This window comes from Bombina bombina, chromosome 5 (genome assembly GCF_027579735.1).
Source record: "Bombina bombina isolate aBomBom1 chromosome 5, aBomBom1.pri, whole genome shotgun sequence".
Classification (NCBI taxonomy): Eukaryota; Metazoa; Chordata; class Amphibia; order Anura; family Bombinatoridae; genus Bombina; species Bombina bombina.
In genome coordinates, this window is record NC_069503.1 from 273683351 (window position 1) to 273705631 (window position 22281).

The 22281-nt window shown below is 37.6% G+C and overlaps 1 protein-coding gene across 1 annotated transcript in view; it reads left to right on the forward strand.

Annotated features, from left to right (window-relative positions):
• The window catches only part of ABCB1 (ATP binding cassette subfamily B member 1), a 273231-nt gene that overhangs the window by 130860 nt on the left and 120090 nt on the right, over positions 1-22281 (forward strand). Inside the window, exons 10-13 of the mRNA XM_053713996.1 lie at positions 557-670; positions 4824-4934; positions 13904-14029; positions 17851-18054. Coding sequence (XP_053569971.1) covers positions 557-670; positions 4824-4934; positions 13904-14029; positions 17851-18054 — 555 coding nt within the window. The remainder of the gene's footprint in view (positions 1-556; positions 671-4823; positions 4935-13903; positions 14030-17850; positions 18055-22281) is intronic.

A 22281-nucleotide genomic window follows, 5' to 3' on the forward strand; every position in this document is an offset into this window, starting at 1 on the left:
TCCCAGAATGAACGTCTTTTGCCATAGGAAAGAAATCGAAATTTATGTTTACCTGATAAATTTCTTTCTTTCCGAGCATGGAGAGTCCACAACCTCGCCCTTATTTAAATTTAAGAAGGCAGCTTTTTTGTGTTAACCTCATGCGCCTCTATTCCCTTGTGTTATCTTCTTTTCCCGTTTCCCTTTGGCCGAATGACTGGGGATTATGGGTAAAGGAAGTGACACTTAACAGCTTTTCTGGGGTGCTCTTTGCCTCCTCCTGCTGGCCAGGAGTTGAATATCCCACTAGTAATTGGAATGAAGTTGTGGACTCTCCATGCCCGGAAAGAAAGAAATTTATCAGGTAAGCATAAATTTAGTTTTTTGCTAAATAGAATATTGCAAAAATGCTACCAATCAAAACCGAAATACAGTGATTTGCATTTTAGATTCTGCTAAAATGTCTGATCAGTTTATAATTGCATGATAATGATTTCTATAGATTTTAATTGCATGATAATTATGGCTACAGATTATTTTTTTTGTATTTCATTTTGTTTTTCTTTACTTATTCTAGGTATTTTTTGCTGTCATTATTGGTGCCTTTAGTGTTGGACAAACAGCACCTAATATTGAGGCCTTTTCCAATGCCAGGGGAGCAGCATTTGCAGTATTCACCATTATTGATAATGTAAGTCTCATTACTGTACTTTTGTGGTCTGTTTACACCAAATTATCACCATATAATCTTATTACCCGCTTACAGAACATTAACTTGAAATGACTAAATACAAAATTCAGCAGTTTAAATAATATTTTCATTTCAGTAACATTCCCCCCCCCCCCCCAGTTATGGGGGTGATAAGTTTAGGGGTTAATAGTTTGATTTAATGTTTTGCAATGTGGGGGGCCGGCAGTTTAGGGGTTCATAGGTTTATTTAGTTGCAGACATGTGGGAGGCCGGAGTTTTAGGGGTTAATAACTTTTTTATAGTGTCTACGATGTCGGGTAACGGCATATTAGGGGTTAATAAATTTATTTAATAGTTGCGATGTGGGTGGGCGGTAATAAGTTTAATATAGTGTTTGCGATGCAGAATGGTGGCGTTTTAAGGGGTTAATAGGTAGTTTATGGGTGTTAGTGTAGTTTGTAACAGTTTAGTTATGAGTTTTGTGAAACATTTTTGTTACACAAAACTCATAGCTACTGCTCTCAGATGGCATGGATCGTGTCGGTATAGGCTGTAACGCAAGCATTTTAGCCTCTCCGCACAACCTGTAATACCGGCGCTATAAAAATCCCACACAAAAACATAATTTTTTGAGTGCGGCATGGACGTTGGGTTACAGGCTAAAAAGCTTGCTGTATAGCTATACCGACACCACTCGTAATAGTGCCTTACTGCCATTATCCTGAAATTGCCATTTTTTTCAGCGTTAAAAGCCGCAACGCAAAACTCGTAATTTACCAGTTTGACATTTGTCAGAAAAAATCTACTACTCAGTTGAAATTCAAACTTAGTACTTTTGCATTGTCTTTTTATTATTTGAGTTATGTAGATTGGTCTATAAGAAAATTAAATGCCCAAATAATCACCTAGATTCCGAGTTTTGCGCTAAACAGGGTGCGAAACTAACGGCAAAAAAGTTGCGTTATTTCACCCTCCATAGCGTTGCCATTACTAGTTACTGAAAAGCCTCCTTGTGCGTGCGATATGGTGGCGATAAGTTACATACCGCTCAAAATCCAAGGACTGCTTGGAGGTGCTTGTGAACGCTTTCCCCCATAGACATCAATGCGGAGAGAGTGTTAGAAAAAAAACTAACACCTGCGATCGCGAAATGAAAAATCTCCGTAACGCAACCCCATTGATGTCTATGGGGAAAAAACCCCAAGTCTAAACACCTCTAATCCGCCGCCCCCTGACATCACAGACACCTAAATAAAGTGATTAACCCCTAATCTGCCGCTCCCAACATCGCCGACACTATAATAAAGTCATTAACCCCGACACCGCCGACACTATAATAAAGTTATTAACCCCTAAACATGGGGCCTCCCACATCTCCGCAACTAAATAAATCTATTAACCCTATAACCTCCGGCCTCCCACATCTCCGCAACTAAATAAACCTATTAACCCCTAATTAACATTAAACTGTAAATTAACCTAACCTTACACTTCTAATATTAGGGGTTAATATTAGGGGTTAATAGTTTATTTAGTGTTTTGCTATGTGGGGGCCGGCGGTTTAGGGGTTAATAGGTTTATTTTGTGGTGGAGATGTGGGAGGCCGAAGGTTTAGGGGTTAATAGGTTTATTTAGTTGCGGAGATGTGGGAGGCCAGAGGTTTAGGGGTTAATAACTTTAATATAGTGGCAGTGATGTCCGGGAGTGGCGGAATAGGGGTTAATAATTTTATTATAGTGGCGGTGATGTCGGGAGCGGCGGAATAGGTGTTAATAATTTTTATTAGTGTCGGCGATGTCAGGAGCGTCAGATTAGGGGTTATTAGATTTATTTAATAGTCGTGATGTGGGTGGACGGCAGATTAGGGATTAATATAGTGTTTGTGATGCGAGAGGGTGGTGATTTAGAGGTTAATAGGTAGTTTATGGGTGTTAGTGTACTTTGTAACACTTTAGTTATGAGTTTTGTGAAACATTTTTGTGGCGCAAAACTCATAACTACTGGTTTCAGATGGCGGTATGGATTGTGTCGGTATAGGCTGTAACGCAAGCATTTTACTTCACCGCACAACCTGTAATACCGGCGCTATGAAAATCCCACGCAAAAACTTTTTTTGAGTGCGGAATGGATGTTGTGTTACAGGCTAAAATGCTTGCGGTATAGCTATACCGAAACCAATCGTAATTTTTTTTTTTCAGATTAGGGTTTGGGCAATTTGAAAAAGAGCTAAATGCCCCTTTAAGGGCAATGCCCATACAAATGCCCCTTTAGGGGCAATGGGTAGCTTAGGTTTTTTTTATTTTGGGGGGTTGGTTTGATGGTGGGTTTTACTATTTTTTTTTTTTTTTACAGGTAAAAGAGCTGTTTAACTTAGGACAATGCCCTGCAAAAGGCCTTTTTAAGGGCTATTGGTAGTTTATTATAGGCTAGGGGTTGTTTTTAATTTTATAGGGCTATTAGATTAGGTGTAATTGTTTTTTATTTTTCGTAATTTAGTGTTTATTATTTTTTGTAATTTCATATTTTTTTATTTTTTTCGTAGTGTTAGGTTTTTTTAAATTTGTAATTTAGATTTTTTAATTGGTAGTATTTTTTTATTTTATTAGAATAGTTATGTTAGGTTAATTTATAGTTTAATGTTAGGTTTATTTTTATTTCACAAGTGGGAGGCGAAGGTTTAGGGGTTAATAGGTTTATTTAGTGGCGGCGATGTGGGAGGCCAGAGGTTTAGGGGTAAATAGCTTTATTATAGTGGCAGCGATGTCGGGGAGCGGCAGATTAGGGGTTAATAGCTTTATTATAGTGGCGGCAATGTCAGGGAGCGGCGGAATAGGGGTTAATAGCTTTATTATAGTGGCGGCAATGTCGGGAAGCGGCGGCATAGGGGTTAATCACTTTATTTAGTGTCAGCGATGTCAGGGAGCAGCGGATTAGGGGTTAATAACTTTATTTAGATGTCGGCGATATTTGGGGGCGGCGGATTAGGGATGTTTAGACTTGGGGTTTATGTTAGGGTGTTAGGTTTAAATGTAACTTTTTTTCCGCATAGACATCAATGGGGTTGCGTTACAGAGATTTTTCATTCCGCACTTCAGGTGTTTTTTTCTAACACTCTCTCCCCATTGATGTCTATGGGGAAAGCGTGCACAAGCACGTCAAAGCAGCCCTTGGCTTTTGTGCGGTATGTAGCTTAACGCCACCATATTGCACGCACAAGGAGACTTTTCAGTAACTCATAGTAGCAGCGTTATGGAGAGTGAAATAACGCAACTTTTTTGGCGTTAGTTTCGCACTCTGTTTAGCACAAAACTCGTAATCTAGGTAAAAGTTAGTTACATTTTGCTTCCTAATGTAACGTGACAGCCATCAGCCAATCAAAAAATTGCTCAGTATTTGCTGGTGCCTCAAAAATGTGCATATAAAAAGATTGTGCACATTTAGATAATGGAAGTGAACTGGAAAGTTGTTTAAAATTGTGTGCTCTATCTGATTTATGAAAGTTTAATTTTGTCACTTTAGCCATGCCAAAAAGCTTATTTTAAATGTAATTATGCAATATTTATCATTTCCAAAACTGTCTTGCCCTAAATGAAACCATTATAAATAATACATTTAAAAAATATTTTCTTAGCCGGATGATAAAGTCATTGGGGCCGATTTATCAATGTCTCTCCAACATGATATGCTGTAGCGTATTATGTCCGACAGACATCGCTGAATACTGACAGCATACGCTGTCGGCATTTAACATTGCATAAGCAGTTCTAGTGAACTGTTTGTTCAATGCCGCCCCCTGCAGATTCGCGGCCAATCGGCCCCTAGCAGGGGGTGTCAATCAACCCTATTGTATAGGATCGGGCGGATTGATTTCCGCAGCCTGAGGCAGCGGACCAGTTAAGGAGCAGCGGTCTTAAGACCGCTGCTTCATAACTGCTGTTTCCGGCGAGCCTGAAGGCTCACGTGGAAACATGGGCATCAGGGGCCATTTGGCCCTTGATAAATCGGCCCCTACATATCAGTGTTATGTAAAAAGTATATATAAATTTCAATTATACAAACATAGCAATATAATATAAAACAAGTTGTTTTTTAAGGCCTATGTATATTCTAGTTGAAAAAAGTTTATTATTTTGTGTCTTTTATTTTTACACAGCAACCAAAGATCGACAGCTTTTCTTCAGCAGGCTCAAAACCGAACCAGATAAAAGGAGACATAGAATTTAAAAATGTGAAGTTTACTTACCCATCCAGACCAGATGTTCAGGTAGCTGATGTATATTTTCTAAGACACTTTGCAAATTATTTATTTTTACTAAATACATACAAAAAGTCTGTACATTTTGTATTTATTTGTTTAGGGGACATTAAACACTAAATACATGTTATTAGCATAGTATTAATTCCCCATCTCCCTCTATGTATGGGGCTGCCATATTGAAATCTATAATTCACTACATTCCAGTGCTGACCTTTTTGCACATGCGCAAAAACTTTCCTTCAGATACCTTCAGTGTACCCTAGGTTTTATAATGGCAGCACCCATGATTAGAGGGAAATGCATGAAATGATAAAGTTAATTAAGTATAAAACCTGAAGTGATGACTTGTACTAGAGCAGTTTAAAAATCACTGTGCCAATGAATTGTTTCAAACTTAATAGAAATAACAGTAGTTATAAAATGTGTATTTAGTAGAGCTGCAACAACTAATCGGCATAATCGATAATAATCGATTATGAAAATAGTTGCCAACGAATCTCATAATCGATTAATCGATTAGTTGGTTTGCAATTAGTTGGTCTGTGCACAACACCAGCTGCTTCACTCCAATGAATTCCTGCATATGGTATTGTGTTTTATGGTTATGTCCTTAGCTTAAAGGGACATTCTAGCCAAAAACTTTCTTTCATGCTTTAGAAAGGGCATGCTATTTTAAACAGTTTTCTAATATACTTCTGTTTTCTAATTTGCTTCATTCTCGTGATATACTTGGAAAGCATATCTAGATATGCTCAGTATCTGCTGATTGGTGGCTGTACATAGATGCCTCTTGTTATTGGCTCACCCATGTGCATTGCTATTTCTTCAAAAAGGGATATCTAAAGAATGAAGCAAATTAGATAATAGAAGTAAATTGGAAAGTTGTTTAAAATTGTATTCTCTATCTGAATCATGAAAGAAATATTTTGGGTTTCATGTCCCTTTAAAGGGCGTCTACTTTTCACTTTTTCAGGACAGTATAAGTTTACAACTACCCCTGGCTTATGTGCAACCCAGATATAATAGTCATCATTTAGATTGTTTATATTAAATCTGGTGATTTGGAACTATGCTTTTCATGATATAGTGCCAAGCTTGTTGTTTACACCTTGCCCCTAGTTTGATGGGAGTTATTTAAATTGATGTGCCGTATTATCTGTTTGCACAATTATTAGCGGATTGCTTGCTATTGCTGATTATATGTACTGTATAAATAAATGTGTAAGGCTTTGTCCTGTTATTGATATACAGTCCTTAGCGCTTTTGATTTTGTTTTTTATTGTTTTTTTATATTTTTAATAAATTGTGATAATATGTACCAGATTCAACCTTTATAAGTATATATTTGTTATTTTTAGAGCGGACTAGATATTTCCCCTAACCTTATAGCTGGTTATTTACCATTGCATATAGATATTCAAGATATTTTTATGTTAGAATGAAGTCAAGGGTTACTTTATTGAGAGGCCCCTTGCCGAGGTAGAAAACACTTAGCATTATTAGTGAAGAGCTAACAAAGATAAATATCCCACTTTGGTGAAATAGGCCAAAACCCTACTTATACACCTCAACAGCCTTTTCTCTGCTGCAGGAAATATAGCTGCAAACAGAGAACCAGCCTTAGCCAGAAGCATGTGGACAAGTTGAGATTTTTGCATTTCAGTCCAAAGTTTCTGAAAGAGTGAATAACAGAATGTTATTAACAGTGATAGTCTAACTCTTTCTAGTTCTACCTCTTTTCAAACAGTTTGTGGTTGTGTTTTGTTTAATTATAAAACTGTGCTCTGCTACTTAAAAATTGAAGAAACGGTTGTGTTAATGTAAAGTTTTCGTCTAAAGTTTATATTTGTAACACTCATTATGTGGATTTTATTTAAAACATAGAAAACTATTATTGATTCTCTTTTTATCCGATTAGTCGATTAATCGAAAAAATAATCGGACGATTAATCGATTATGAAAATAATCGTTAGTTGCAGCCATAGTATTTAGTTATAGATATTGCTTACACTGGGAGTCATTTTTTTAAAATAAATTGAATGAAGATAAATTATTGGTTGGATGCAGTTACTACTGACGGATCTCTTATTTGTGGCATACAGTAGAAATATCCTGAGCATTATTAAAAAACTGGACCTTATCAGTATAGGTGTAAAGGTATATGGACCTTCAGAATCTTAGTGCTTCATGAAAGTTTACCCCCTGACCTTGTGTACTAACAAGGGGCATTGATAAAAATGAATCTCCCTGGAATATTAAATATCTGAAACACTGCATGAAATCATGATAATAATATTCAAAATGTGCATGAGTACATTTCAGTTTTAAATAGTATGTTTACAATATGTTTATTTTAGCAAAAGAATGCTTTTAGGAAAAGCTGTCCCTGTTTCAGGGGCATATGTATATATGCTGCTTGTGTCTAGTGCCCTATTTAATTCTCAGAAAAGCCTCATTCTAATTAGATAAATCCTAGATTAGCCAGTCTAAATCAGACATCCCTATACTAAAGGGGGCTCAAGCCCGCACCTCTCCAACAACCAACTCTTTGACCAGGGAATTCTAGCTAAGTGACTAAATGCCACTTGACTTACTGATATCCAACATATATTGGGCCAGATTACGACTGGAGCGCAGTGTTTTAACACTCAAATCCATATAACAAGTGGTGCACTGTTTAAATTACTGCCAATTCGCTTGTATGAATTTGCACTAATTTACACTCCCCATATTTTCTGTGGGCGGCGTCGGGCAGCTATGTCCGCTCGTATTACAAGTTGAAAGTAAATGTGATCACTCAAACGCAATTACATTTAATTCTCAAACGCCTAGATTTAGAGTTCTGCGGTTGTCGTCAAAAGCAGCGTTAAGGGGTCCTAACGCTGCTTTTGTCCGCCCGCTGGTATTTATAGTCAGCCAGGAAAGGGTCTAACGCTCACTTTCCAGCCGCGACTTTTCCATACCGCAGATCCCCTTACGCCAATTGCGTATCCTATCTTTTCAATGGGATCTTCCTAATGCTGGTATTTAGAGTCTTGGCTGAAGTGAGCAGAAAAAAGTCAGTAGTTAAGAGCTTTATGGGCTAACGCCAGTTATTTACTATTTAATAGCTACCTAGTTAAAATAATTACAAAATTACCTGTAAAATAAATCCTAACCTAAGTTACAATTAAACCTAACACTAAACTATCAATAAATAAATTAAATCAATTACCTACAATTAAATAAACTAAACTAAATTACAAAAAATAAAAAAAGATTACAAGAATTTTAAGCTAAATTCACGTACTCTAAGCCCCCTAATAAAATAACAAAGCCCCCCAAAATAAAAAAATTTCCCTACCTTAATATAAATTAATAGTTAACAGCTCTATTACCTTACCAGCACTTAAAAGGGCTTTTTGCGGGGCATGCCCCAAAGAAATCAGCTCTTTTGCCTGTAAAAAAACACACAATACCACCCCCCAACATTACAACCCACCACCCACATACCCCTACTCTAACCCAAACCCCCCCCCTTAAATAAACCTAACACTACCCCCCTGAAGATCTCCCTACCTTGAGCCGTGTTCACCCAGCCGGGCACCGAGGGACCAAAAGAGGGCAACCGGAGCGGCAGAAGTCTTCATCCTATCCGGGCAGAAGAGGACATCCGGACCGGTAGACATCTTCATCCAAGCGGCATCTTCTATCTTCATCCATCCGGAGTGGAGCCATCTTCTTCCAGCCGACGCAGATCCATCCTTCTTCCACGCCGCCTACTCGCCAAATAAAGGTTCCTTTAAATGACGTCATCCAAGATGGCGTCCCTCGAATTCCGATTGGCTGATAGGATTCTATCAGCCAATCGGAATTAAGGTAGGAAAAATCTGATTGGCTGATTCAATCAGCCAATCAGATTCAAGTTCAATCAGATTGGCTGATCCAATCAGCCAATCAGATTGAGCTTGCATTCTATTGGCTGTTCCGATCAGACAATAGAATGCAAGCTCAATCTGATTGGCTGATTGGATCAGCCAATCTGATTGAACTTGAATCTGATTGGCTGATTGAATCAGCCAATCAGATTTTTCCTACCTTAATTCCGATTGGCTGATAGAATCCTATCAGCCAATCGGAATTCGAGGGACACCATCTTGGATGACGTCATTTAAAGGAACCTTCATTCGGCGAGTAGGCGTCGTGGAAGAATGATGGATCCGCGTCGGCTGGAAGAAGATGGCTCCGCTCCGCTCCGGATGGATGAAGATAGAAGATGCCGCTTGGATGAAAATGTCTACCGGTCCGGATGTCCTCTTCTGCCCGGATAGGATGAAGACTTCTGCCCCTCCGGATGCCCTCTTTTGGCCCATCGGTGCCCGGCTGGGTGAACACGGCTCAAGGTAGGGAGATCTTCAGGGGGGTAGTGTTAGGTTTATTTAAGGGGGGTTTGGGTTAGAGTTAGGGGTATGTGGGTGGTGGGTTGTAATGTTGGGGGGTGGTATTGTGTTTTTTTTTTACAGGCAAAAGAGCTGATTTCTTTGGGGCATGCCCCGCAAAAGCCCTTTTAAGGGCTGGTAAGGTAATAGAGCTGTTAACTTTTTTAATTTAGATTAGGGTAGGGAATTTTTTTTATTTTGGGGGGCTTTGTTATTTTATTAGGGGGCTTAGAGTACGTGTAATTAGCTTAAAATTCTTGTAATCTTTTTATTTTTTGTAATTTAGTGTTTGTTTGTTTTTTGTAATTTAGTTTAGTTTATTTAATTGTAGGTAATTGTAGGTAATTGATTTAATTTATTTATTGATAGTGTAGTGTTAGGTTTAATTGTAACTTAGGTTAGGATTTATTTTACAGGTAATTTTGTAATTATTTTAACTAGGTAGCTATTAAATAGTAAATAACTATTTAATAGCTATTGTAAAATAAATACAAAGTTGCCTGTAAAATAAATATAAATCCTAAAATAGCTACAATATAATTATTCGTTATATTGTAGCTATATTAGGGTTTATTTTACAGGTATTTAGCTTTAAATAGGAAGACTTTAGTTAATAATATTTAATTTATTTTGTTAGATTAAAATTATATTTAATTTAGGGGGGTGTTAGGGTTAGGATTAGACTTAGCTTTAGGGGTTAATACATTTATTAGAGTAGCGGCGAGGTCTGGTCTGCAGATTAGGGGTTAATAAGTGTAGGTAGGTAGCGGCGACCTTGGGGGGGCAGATTAGGGGTTAATAAATATAATATAGGGGTCGCCGATGTTAGGGGCAGCAGATTAGGGGTACATAGGGATAATGTAGGTTGCGGCGGTGTACGGAGCGGCAGATTAGGGGTTAATAATATAATGCAGGTGTCAGCGATAGCAGGGGCGGCAGATTAGGGGTTAATAAGTGTAAGGTTAGGGGTGTTTAGACTCGGGGTTCATGTTAGGGTGTTAGGTGTAGACTTAGAGAGTGTTTCCCCATAGGAAACAATGGGGCTGCGTTAGGAGCTGAACGCTGCTTTTTTGCAGGTGTTAGGTTTTTTTTCCAGCCCAAACTGCCCCATTGTTTCCTATGGGGGAATCGTGCACGAGCACGTTTTTCCAGCTAGCCGCTACCGTAAGCAACGCTGGTATTGAGAGTTGAAGTGGCGGTAAATATGCCTGTACGCTCCTTTTTTGGAGCCTAATGCAGCCCTTCAGAGAACTCTAAATACCAGCGTTGTTTAGAAGCAGCGCTAGAAAAAAAACATGCGTAGCTAACACACCCCTTTGGCCGCAAAACTCTAAATCTAGGTGAAACATTTTAAGCAACCTTTCAGAGTTTGGCTGGAGGAAACAGTTGCACTAAACTATTCTATTTACCCCTACCGCCACACACCCCATTGCAAAGTAACCCACTACATTATTAACCCCTAAACCGCTACTCCCCATTTCACAAAGTAACCCACTACACTATTAACCCCTAAACAGCCACACCTCCATCGTAAAGTAACCCACCTAACCTAACACCCCCTAAGTTACCCCAAATCAGACTAACCTTACCTGTAAAAAAAAACCAAAAAACTTTACCTGTAAAAAAACAACAAAACCTGAGCTTACCTTAAAACTAACAAACGTAACATTACAAAAAAAACTACCATTCCAAAAAAACTACCATTACAAAAATAAATACAACTAGTTATGCCTATTCTAAAACCTCACCTCACTTAATGAAAAAAAATCACCCCAAAATAAAAAACCTATATTAGCACTAAACTACAGAAATTGCTTTAAAAAGGGAAATTTGTAGGGCATTGCCCTAAAGTGTCAGCTCTTTTTTAAAAAATAAACAAAAAAAAACTCAACAATCACCCCCCAATAAAAAAAATGCTATCTAAAAAAAAAACCCTAGTCTAAAAAAACCACCCCAAAAAAACTCTAAACCCCAAAGATAGTACTCACCAGATTAATGCGAGTGGCAGCCCTCCATCTTCATCCATGCAGCAATCTTCAGCTATCTTCTTATCTTCCTTCCACAATGTCCTCTTCATGCGGTCACCAGCAGCACACTGAATTTTGAATGTGAAGTATGGGTACCCTTGCATTCCTATTAGCTGATTTTCAATTTCAAATTCAAATTAGCGAATAGAAAAAGCTTTCATTATATTGTCTGCTTTGAATTTGGGGGGGGTACCACGCATTTAAAAATCAGTGTGTGGCTGGTGACCACATAAAGAGGACATTGGGGACAGAAGATAAGATGGATGAAGATCGCCGTCGGGATGAAGATGGAGTGCTGCCGCCTGGATTCATCATTGGTGAGTACTATTTCTGTAGTTTAGTGTTAGTATAGTTTTTTTTTATTTTGGGGTGTTTTTTTTGTTTTGTTTTTTTTAAGTGGGTTTTTTGAGAAAAGGCATAACTCCTTTTCTCTTACTTGGTGTATTCATTCCACGGATTCATCCTTACTTGTGGGATATTCTCAATCCCACAAGTAAGGATGAATCCGTGGACTGAATACACCTGTAAGAGAAAGTAATTTATCAGGTAAGCATAAATTCTGTTTTCTCTTACTTGGTGTATTCAGTCCACGGCTTCATCCTTACTTGTGGGATTGAGAATATCCCACAAGTAAGGATGAATCCGTGGACTGAATACACCTGTAAGAGAAAGTAATTTATCAGGTAAGCATAAATTCTGTTTTTTATTTTTGGTAATTTGTTTGTTGTTATTGTAATAGTAGTTTTTTTTATTTTTTGTTATGATAGGTTGTTTATTTTTTTTAATGTAAGTTTTTTTCAGTAATGTTAGGTTTTTAAAGGTAAGGTTAGATTTCTGTATTTTTAAAGGTAAGGTTAGGTTTTTATTTTTTCATGTAAGTTTAAAAAAAAAAGAATGTGTAAAAGTAGGTTACTTTGCGTTGTGGGTGTGTGGCGGTTTAGGGGTTAATAGCGTATTGGGGACTTTGCGGTGTGCTATGCAACTTGTTAAGGATTATTAGAGTAGGGGGCTCATGGCAATTCTGGTTAGTGCACGAGTATGAGTGTTAGTTTCCCCCCCCCCCCCCCCCCCCCCCCACTTTTCTCTCTCCATTGAAGTCAATGTGAGAGTATGTTAATGCGGTGGCGATATTGTAACTTCTGCTCTTTGTGCACGTCGGGTTAGCGCACAATCGATAAAGATTTAGATTACACTTGTAATACCCGACGTGTGCAAATTGCAGAAGTTGAGTGGAGTAAGCGTGGGAGCGGTAATTACCGCTCCACTCGTAATCTAGTCATGTGTTTACAATAGCTAAATTAGTGGGGGAATCATAAACGTTCATGCAATAACAGTTCCTACGAATTTCAAATCAGCAGTAGACTTTTTTTTCTGATCAATTTGAAATTTCTTCCATTTGCCGGCCCCATGTATCATGTGACAGTCATCAGCAAATCACAGACTCTTATACGTATACACTGTGAACTCTTGCACGTGTTAAGTAGGAGCTGTTGTCTCAGAAAGTGCGCAATTAAAAAGAATATGCACAATTTGATCAATTTGATAATGGAAGTAAATTGGAAAGTTGTTTAAAATTGTAATCTCTGAATCATGAAAGAAAATGTTTACTGTGTCTTTAAAGGGATATGAAACAAAAAATGTATTTTGTGATTCAGACAATACCATTTAAAAAGTTTCCAATTTACTTATATAATCAAATTTGCTTTGTTCCCATGATATTCTGTGTTAAAGAGATACCTAGGTAGGCACAGGAGCACAACATGGCAGAAAATAGTGTTGCCAATTAGTGCTCTGTCAAATGGATACCATTCTTGGAAAACTGCTGCCATATAGTGCTCGAGATATGGGGCGGCTCATACGCATATATCCCTGCTTTTCCACAAAAAACACCAAGAGAACAAAGCAAAATTGATAATAGAAGTAAATTAGAAAATTGTTTAAAGGGACAGTCAAGCCAAAAAAAAACTTTTATGATTTAAATTGGGCATGTAATTTTAAACAACTTCCCAATTTACTTTTATCACCAATTTTGCTTTGTTCTCTTGGTATTCTTAGTTGAAAGCTAAACCTAGGAGGTTCATATGCTAATTTCTTATACCTTGAAGACTTCCTCTAATTGGAGTGCATTTTGACCACTAGAGGGCATTAGTTCATGTGTTTCATATAGAAAACATTAAACTCATGCACATGAAGTTACCTAAGAGTGAGCACTGATTGGTGAAATGCAAGTCTGTCAAAAGAAATAAAATAAGGGGGCAGTCAACAGAAGCTTAGATACAAGGTAATTACAGAGGTAAAACGTGTATTATTATAACTATGTTAGTTATGCAAAACTGTGGAATGGGTTATAAATGGATTATCTTTCTTTTTAAACAACAAAAATTCTGGTGTTGACTGTCCCTTTAAAATTGCATGCTTTATCAGAATCATTAAAGAAAAATTTGGGGGTTTATATCCCTTTAAACTCTCTGCTATCCTTTATATTTTTGTTTTGTTTCTAATATGACTTTTTTTTAACTTTGTTTTGAAGGTTTTGAAAGGTATGAACCTAAAGATCCCTAGTGGAAAAACAGTGGCCTTGGTTGGAAGCAGTGGCTGTGGTAAGAGTACCACTGTACAGCTCATCCAGCGGTTCTATGATCCGGAAGAAGGCACAGTAAGTAATGATTTGTGCTGGATGCATTGAATAATATCTTTAGCTTCCAAATATTTTTATATCATTTTTAAAAAAAAATTGTATGTGAACTCCATCATGCTAAGTTACTTACAGCTAGATTACAAGTCTTGCGTTATGAGTAAAAAAGCAGCGTTAAGCCTCATAACGCTGCTTTTTTACTACCGCTGGTATTACGAGTCTTGCAGATTTAGGGGCACCGCACACTTTTTTGGCCTTACCGCAAATCAACTTATGCAAATTGCGTATAGTCTTTTTTTTCTATGGGACTTCCATAGCACTGGTATTAAGAGCTTGTCCTGGGAGGCCAAAAAGTGAGTGGTACACCCTATCCCGTCAAGATTCGTACCGCATTTTAAAGTCAGTAGTTATGAGTTTTACACTACAAAGCTGTAGCATAAAACTCGTAACTAAAGAGTTACAAAGTACACTAACACCCATAAACTACCTATTAACCCCTAAACCGAGGCCCTCCCGCATCGCAAACACTAAAATAAAATTATTAACCCCTAATCTGCTGCTCCGGACATCGCCGCCACTATAATAAACATATTAACCCCTAAACCGCCAACACTAGTTAAATATTATTAACCCCTAATCTGCCGCCCCTAACATCGCCGCTACCTTCATTTATTAACCCCTAATCTGCCGCTCCCGACACCGCCGCCACTAGAATAAACATATTAACCCCGACACTGCCGCACTCCCACCTCGCAAACATTAGTTAAATATTATTAACCCCTAATCTGCTGTCCCTAACATCACCGCCACCTATCTACATTTATTAACCCATAATCTGCCGCCCCAATGTCGCCGCCACTATACTATATTTATTAACCCCTAAACCTAAGTCTAACCCTAACACTCCCTAACTTAAATATAATTTAAATAAATCTAAATAAAATTACTATCATTACCTAAATAATTCATATTTAAAACTAAATACTTACCTGTAAAATAAACCCTAAGCTAGCTACAATATAACTAATAGTTACATTGTATCTAGCTTAGGGTTTATTTATTTTTTACAGTCAAGTTTGTATCTATTTTAACTAGGTAGACTAGTTAGTAAATAGTTATTAACTATTTACTAACTACCTAGCTAAAATAAATACAAATTTACCTGTAAAATAAAACCTAACCTAAGTTACACTAACACCTAACACTACACTACAATTAAATAAATTACCTAAATTAAATACAATTAAATAAATTAAATACAATTACCTAAATTACAAAAAAAAACCCCACTAAATTACAGAAAATAAAAAACAAATTATTTAAACTAATTACACCCAATCTAATAGCCCTATCAAAATAAAAAGCCCCCCCCCCCATGTAAAAAAAAAACCTAGCCTAAACTACCAATAGCCCTTAAAAGGGCCTTTTGCGGGGCATTGCCCCAAAGAAATCGGCTCTTTTACCTGAAAAAAAAATACATACAACCCCCCCCAACAGTAAAACCCACCACGCACACAACCAACCCCCCAAATAAAACCCTAACTAAAAAGACCTAAGCTCCCCATTGCCCTGAAAAGGGCATTTGGATGGGCATTGCCCTTAAAAGGGCATTTAGCTCTATTGCGGCCCAAAGCCCTAACCTAAAAATAAAACCCACCCAATAAACACTTAAAAAAAACCTAACACTAACCCCTGAAGATCCACTTACAGTTTTGAAGATCCGACATCCATCCTCAACGAAGCCGGGAGAAGTCCTCAGCAAAGCGGCAAGAAGTCCTCAATGAAGCCGGGAGAAGTCTTCATCCAAGCCGGGAGAAGTGGTCCTCCAGACGGGCAGAAGTCTTCACCCAGATGGCATCTTCTATCTTCATCCATCCGGCGCGGAGCAGGTCCATCTTCAAGACATCCGACGCGGAGCATCCTCTTCTTTCCGACGACTAACGACGAATGAAGGTTCCTTTAAATGACGTCATCCAAGATGGCGTCCCTTAGATTCCGATTGGCTGATAGACTTCTTAAGGTTGAAAAAATCCTATTGACTGATGCAATCAGCCAATAGGATTGAGCTCACATTCTGTTGGCTGATTGGAACAGCCAATAGAATGCCAGCTCAATCCTATTGGCTGATTGGATCAGCCAATAGGATTGAAGTTCAATCAGCCAATAGGATTTTTTCAACCTTAATTCTGATTGGCTGATAGAATTCTATCAGCCAATCGGAATCTAAGGGACGACATCTTGGATGACGTAATTTAAAGGAACCTTCATTCATCGTTAGTCGTCGGAAAGAAGAGGATGCTCCGCGTCGGATGTCTTGAAGATGGACCCGCTCTGTGCCGGATGGATGAAGATAGAAGATGCCGTCTGGGTGAAGACTTCTGCCCGTCTGGATGACCACTTCTCCCGGCTTTGTTGAGGACTTCTTGCTGCTTCATTGAGGACTTCTCCCGGCTTCGTTGAGGATGGATGTCGGATCTTCAAAACTGTAAGTGGATCTTCAGGGGTTAGTGTTAGGTTTTTTAAGGGTTTATTGGGTGGGTTTTATTTTTAGGTTAAGGCTTTGGGCCGCAAAAAAGCTAAATGCCCTTTTAAGGGCAATGCCCATCCAAATGCCCTTTTCAGGGCAATGGGGAGCTTAGGTTTTTTTATTTAGGGTTTTATTTGGGGGGTTGGTTGTGTGGGTGGTGGTTTTTACTGTTGGGGGGGTTGTTTGTATTTTTTTTTTTAAGGTAAAAGAGCTGATTTCTTTGGGGCAATGCCCCGCAAAAGGCCCTTTTAAGGGCTATTGGTAGTTTAGTTTAGGCTAGGTTTTTATTTTTCTATTTTGGGGGGCTTTTTTTATTTTGATAGGGCTATTAGATTAGATGTAATTAGTTTAAATATCTTGTAATTAGTTTTTTATTTTCTGTAATTTAGTGTTTTTGTTTTTTTTGTAATTTAGGCAATTGTATTTAATTTATTTAATTGTATTTAATTTCGGTGACGTTAAGGGCGCCAGATTAGGGGTTAATAAATGTAGGTAGGTTGCGGCGACATTGGGGGAGGGAGATTAGGGGTTAATAAATATAATGTAGGTGTCAGCGATGTTGGGGGCAGCAGATCAGGGGTTAATAAGTATAATGTAGGTGGCGGCGATATCCGGAGCGGCAGATTAGGGGTTAATAACTGAAGGTGGGTGGCAGATTAGGGGTTAATAATATTTAACTAGTGTTTGAGAGGCGGGAGTGCGGCGGTTTAGGGGTTAATATGTTTATTATAGTGGCGGCGATGTCCGGAGCGGCAGATTAGGGATTAATAAGTATAATGTATGTGTCGGCGATATCGGGGGCGGCAGATTAGGGATTAATAAGTGTAAGATTAGGGGTGTTTAGACTCAGGGTTCATGTTAGGGTGTTAGGTGTAAACATAAAATGTGTTTCCCCATAGGAATCAATGGGGCTGCGTTAATGAGCTAAACGCTGCTTTTTTGCAGGTGTTAGACTTTTACTCAGCTGGCTCTTCCCATTGATGTCTATGGGGAAATCGTGCACGAGCACGTACAACCAGCTCACCGCTGACTTAAGCAGTGCTGCTATTGGAGTGCGGTATGGAGCACAATTTTGCTCTACGCTCACTTCTTGCATTTTAATGCCGGGTTTATAAAAACCTGTAATACCAGCGCTGTAGGAAAGTGAGTGGTGAGAATAAAGTGCAAGTTAGAAACGCACCCCTCTTACCGCAAAACTCGTAATCTAGCCGTTAGCCTTTTATTGTAAATTCCACTGAGCAGTATGTTAATATCTAACTGGTTATTTTTTTATGAAAAAATAAATAATTAACAAAAACAATATCTGTTTTTGTAGATAACCATTGATGGGCAAGATATCCGTACCTTAAATACAAGATATTTAAGAGAGATAATTGGTGTTGTGAGTCAAGAGCCAGTCCTGTTTGATACAACAATTGCTGATAATATCCGCTATGGGCGGGAAGATGTCACAATGGAGGAAATTGAAAGAGCTACACAGGAAGCAAATGCGTACAACTTTATTATGAAGCTGCCAGATGTAAGTGCCATTATGTAGTTATGATGTGCAGCGGTGTATGCTACAGACACCAAAACTAATACACACTCTCTAATGTCAGTTCTAATACAGGGATTTCAAAATTAGTAGAGGTAGTATATTTGGGGCTACAGCTACAGGCTGAATTTTTTGTGAAGAAATACTTACCTTTTAATCTTAACAGCAGTTCTAGCTTCCTCCGGTCGTTGCAAGTCATTTCTGATGTCAGAAATGATGGATAGGTCATCCTCCAATCACGGCTTCCCCCCCGGGGGAATCAGTGTCTGATTCAATGCCGTGATTGGAGGAGCCGGATTCCTCATTTTAGACCAGGAAGAGGCTTTGCGACGGGTGGAGAAAGCTGGAGCCGCTGTCAAGATTAAAAGGTAAGTTTTTTTTTTTTTCACAGCACGAGTGAAATGTAAATTTTGATGAATTAAAGTGCCCCTGTTTTTAAACAAATTTTTAAAAACCGGGCACTTTAGCATCAAAATTTACATTCACTTTAAGCAAAAAATATTTAAAGGGATATTCTAGTAAAAATTTAACTTTCATGATTCAGATAGAGCATGCAATTTTAGGCAGCTTTCTAATTTATACCTATTACTAATTTTTCTTTGTTCTCTTGGTATTTTTATTTAAAAAAGCAAGAAGTTAATATTACGAGCCGACCCATTTTTGGTTCAGCCCCTGGGTAGTGCTTCCTGATTGGTGTCTAAATGTAGCCACCAATCAGCAAGCACTACCCAGGTGCTGAACCAAAAATGGGCTGGTTTCTAAGCTTACATTCTTGCCGTTTCAAATAAAGATACTAAGAGAACGAAGAAAAATTGATAATAGGAGTAAATTAGAAAGTTGATTAAAATTGCATACTCTATCTGAATCATGAAAGTTTAATTTTGACTAGAATATCCCTTTAAGGTTGTACCCAAAAAAATAAAAAAAAAGTAAATTATTTTTAAATGTATACTGATAAAATATTTTACCTCACCTAGAGATCATATGATATCATAACTCTTGTAATTTAAGTTTTCTGAAACAATTTAAATGTGCTGTTTCTCCTCAGGGTTGTATGAGGTAGGGAGGATTACAAGGGATACAGTGGTCATATGTATTGATAAACATTATATATATATACTGTAAGTCCTTAGAACTACGCACTCATGCGAAAAGATCACATCTGCCAGGGTGCAATATTAAGCAATCAATAAAAGCTTATAGAATACAAAAAGTACTTACAAAAACACAGTGAGCTAGATTAAAAGTGGCATGCTATTTAGTGCTTTTGCTCTAGCATAAACTTAGCTAGAAGTAAGTTTTGCGCGCCACCAAAACCAGACATGTGCTAACCAAAGAACTTTGAACTTTGCAAGCATGTTAACGTTTTCTTCCCCCATAGAGAGTGTAGAAGAAAAAAACCTAACACCTATCGCTCACACACTAACCCGACAGGAGTTATGAATATTTCACATTCCAATGTTCTTCACATACAGTAAAATTGTATCTATTGTAAATTACACCGTAAAATTGTATTTATATTGTAACTATATATATATATATATATATATGTGTGTGTGTGTGTGTATATATATGTATGTATATACGCATATGTATGTATATACGCATATTTAGACTTGTATATGTATGTGTATATACAATATAGCCCTTTGCAGTCAAGCATCTTGTCATAAAAATAATATTTATATGAATATTTTTATTAGATAGTGTTTATATAAGTGTAACTGTAATTTTAAATGTATTTATGTTGTGTTTAGTGCAACTTTTTTAATGCACTCCCATCTATGCAAGACTTTCAGTTGCGCTAACCCAAGTGTAAAATGTGATTGCACTTGTATGATCGCTTTTACTTTAAACTTGTAAAACGTGCGCTCTTTCCGACATGCGCAAAAACAGATATCGCTTATGCGCAACAGTTAGTGCGCCACTTGTAATCTAGCCCAGTATATTGCAACAGTTAGTGCGCCACTTGTAATCTAGCCCAGTAACGTTTTAGAGCTAACCAGCTAACCGACTAAGGAAGGAGATGATAAGATCCAAAACGTTACTATGTTCTTGTAAGCACTTTTTGCAAATCAAGTTATGTGCATATATATATATATATATATATATATATATATATATATATATATATATATATATATATATATATATATATATATATATATATATATATATATATATATATATATATATATATATATATATATATATATGTCATATTCAAAAATTTAGGCACCCCTGACAATTTCCATGATTTTCATTTATAAATAATTAGGTGTTTGGATCAGCAATTTTATTTTGATCTATCAAATAACTGAAGGACACAGTAATATTTCAGTAAAGAAATTAGGTTTATTGGATTAACAGAAAATGTGCAATATGCATCCAAACGAAATTTGACAGGTGCATAAATTTGGGCACCCTTGTCATTTTGTTGATTTGAATACCTGTAACTACCTAGCACTGATTAATTGGAACACACAATTGGTTTGGTGAGCTCATTAAGCCTTGAACTTTATAAACAGGTGCATCCAATCATGAGAAAAGGTATTTAAGGTGGCCAATTGCAAGTTGTTGTTGTTCTCTTTGACTCTCTTCTGAAGAGTGGCAACATGGGGGGCCTCAAAACAACTCTCAAATGACCTGAAAACAAAGATTGTTCAACATTATGGTTTAGGGGAAGGCTACAAAAAGCTATCGCAGAGATTTAAGCTGTCAGTGTCCACTGTGAGGAACATAGTGAGGAAATGGAAGACCACAGGCACAGTTCTTGTTAAGGCCAGAAATAAAATATTGGAGAAGCAAAGGATGGTGAGAATGGTCAAAAACAGCCCACAGACCACCTCCAAAGACCTACAACATCATCTTGCTGCAGATGGTGTCACTGTGCATCGTTCAACAATTCAGTGTATAGAAGAGTGATGCGGAAGAAGCCTTTTCTGCACACACGCCACAAACAGAGTCGCTTGGGGTATGCAAAATGCACATTTGGACAAGCCAGCTTCATTTTGGAAGAAGGTGCTGTGGACTGATGAAACAAAGATTGAGTTATTTGGTCATAATAAGGGGCTTTATGCATGGCGGCAAAAGAACACAGCATTCCAAGACAAACACTTGCTAGCCACAGTAAAATTTGGTGGATGTTCCATCATGCTGTGGGCTGTGTGGCCAGTGCCGGTACTGGGAATCTTGTTAAAGTTGAGGGTTGCATGGATTCCACTCAATATCAGCAGGGAATAATGTTGAGGAATCAGTCACAAAGTTGAAGTTACGCCAGAGCTGGATATTTCAACCAGACAACGACCCAAAACACTGCTCAAAATCTACTCTTGCATTTATGCAGAAGAACAAGTACAATGTTCTGGAATGGCAATCCCAGTCCCTACACCTGAAAATCATTGAAAATCTGTGGGGTGATTTGAAGCGGGCTTTCCATGCTCGGCAACCATCAAACCTATATGAACTGGAGATGTTTTGCATGGAGGAAAGGTCCAAAATACCTTCATCCAGGATCCAGACACTCATTACAGTCTATAGGAAGCATCTAGAGACTTATTTCTGCTAAAGGAGGCTCTACTAAATATTATTGCAATATTTCTGTTGGGGTGCTCAAATTTATGCACCCGTCTAATTTCGTTTTGATGCTTATTGCACATTTTCTGTTAATCCAATAAACCTCATTTCAGTACTGAAATATTACTGTGTCCTTCAGTTATTTGATAGATTAAAATGAAATTGCTGATCCAAACACACAATTATTTATAAATGAAAATCATGGAAATTGTCAGGGGTGCCTAAACTTTTGCATACAACTGTATATATGTGGTCTTAAGTTGTTAGGAGAATGGTACCATCTGTTTATAAGTTTGGTATTCACTTCTAACAAGTAAAAAAAAAGAGAGTTAAAGGAATTTGTAATTCAAATATGACATGATCTAAATTATTTGAGCGTGTAAATTTCGCATTACTGATCCCAGCTTAATATGATAGATTTCATTACTGTCGTAAACTGTGTGAACAATAAGTACAGTGGCCAGAAAAAGTATGTGAACCCTTTGGAATTAGTGGGTTTTCTGCATGAATTGGTCATAAAATGTCATCTCATCTTCATCAAAGTCACAAGTATAGACAAACACAATGTGCTTAGGTTAACAACCCACATACAGTTATAATATTTTATGTCTTTATTGAACACAGCCCCTTAAACAT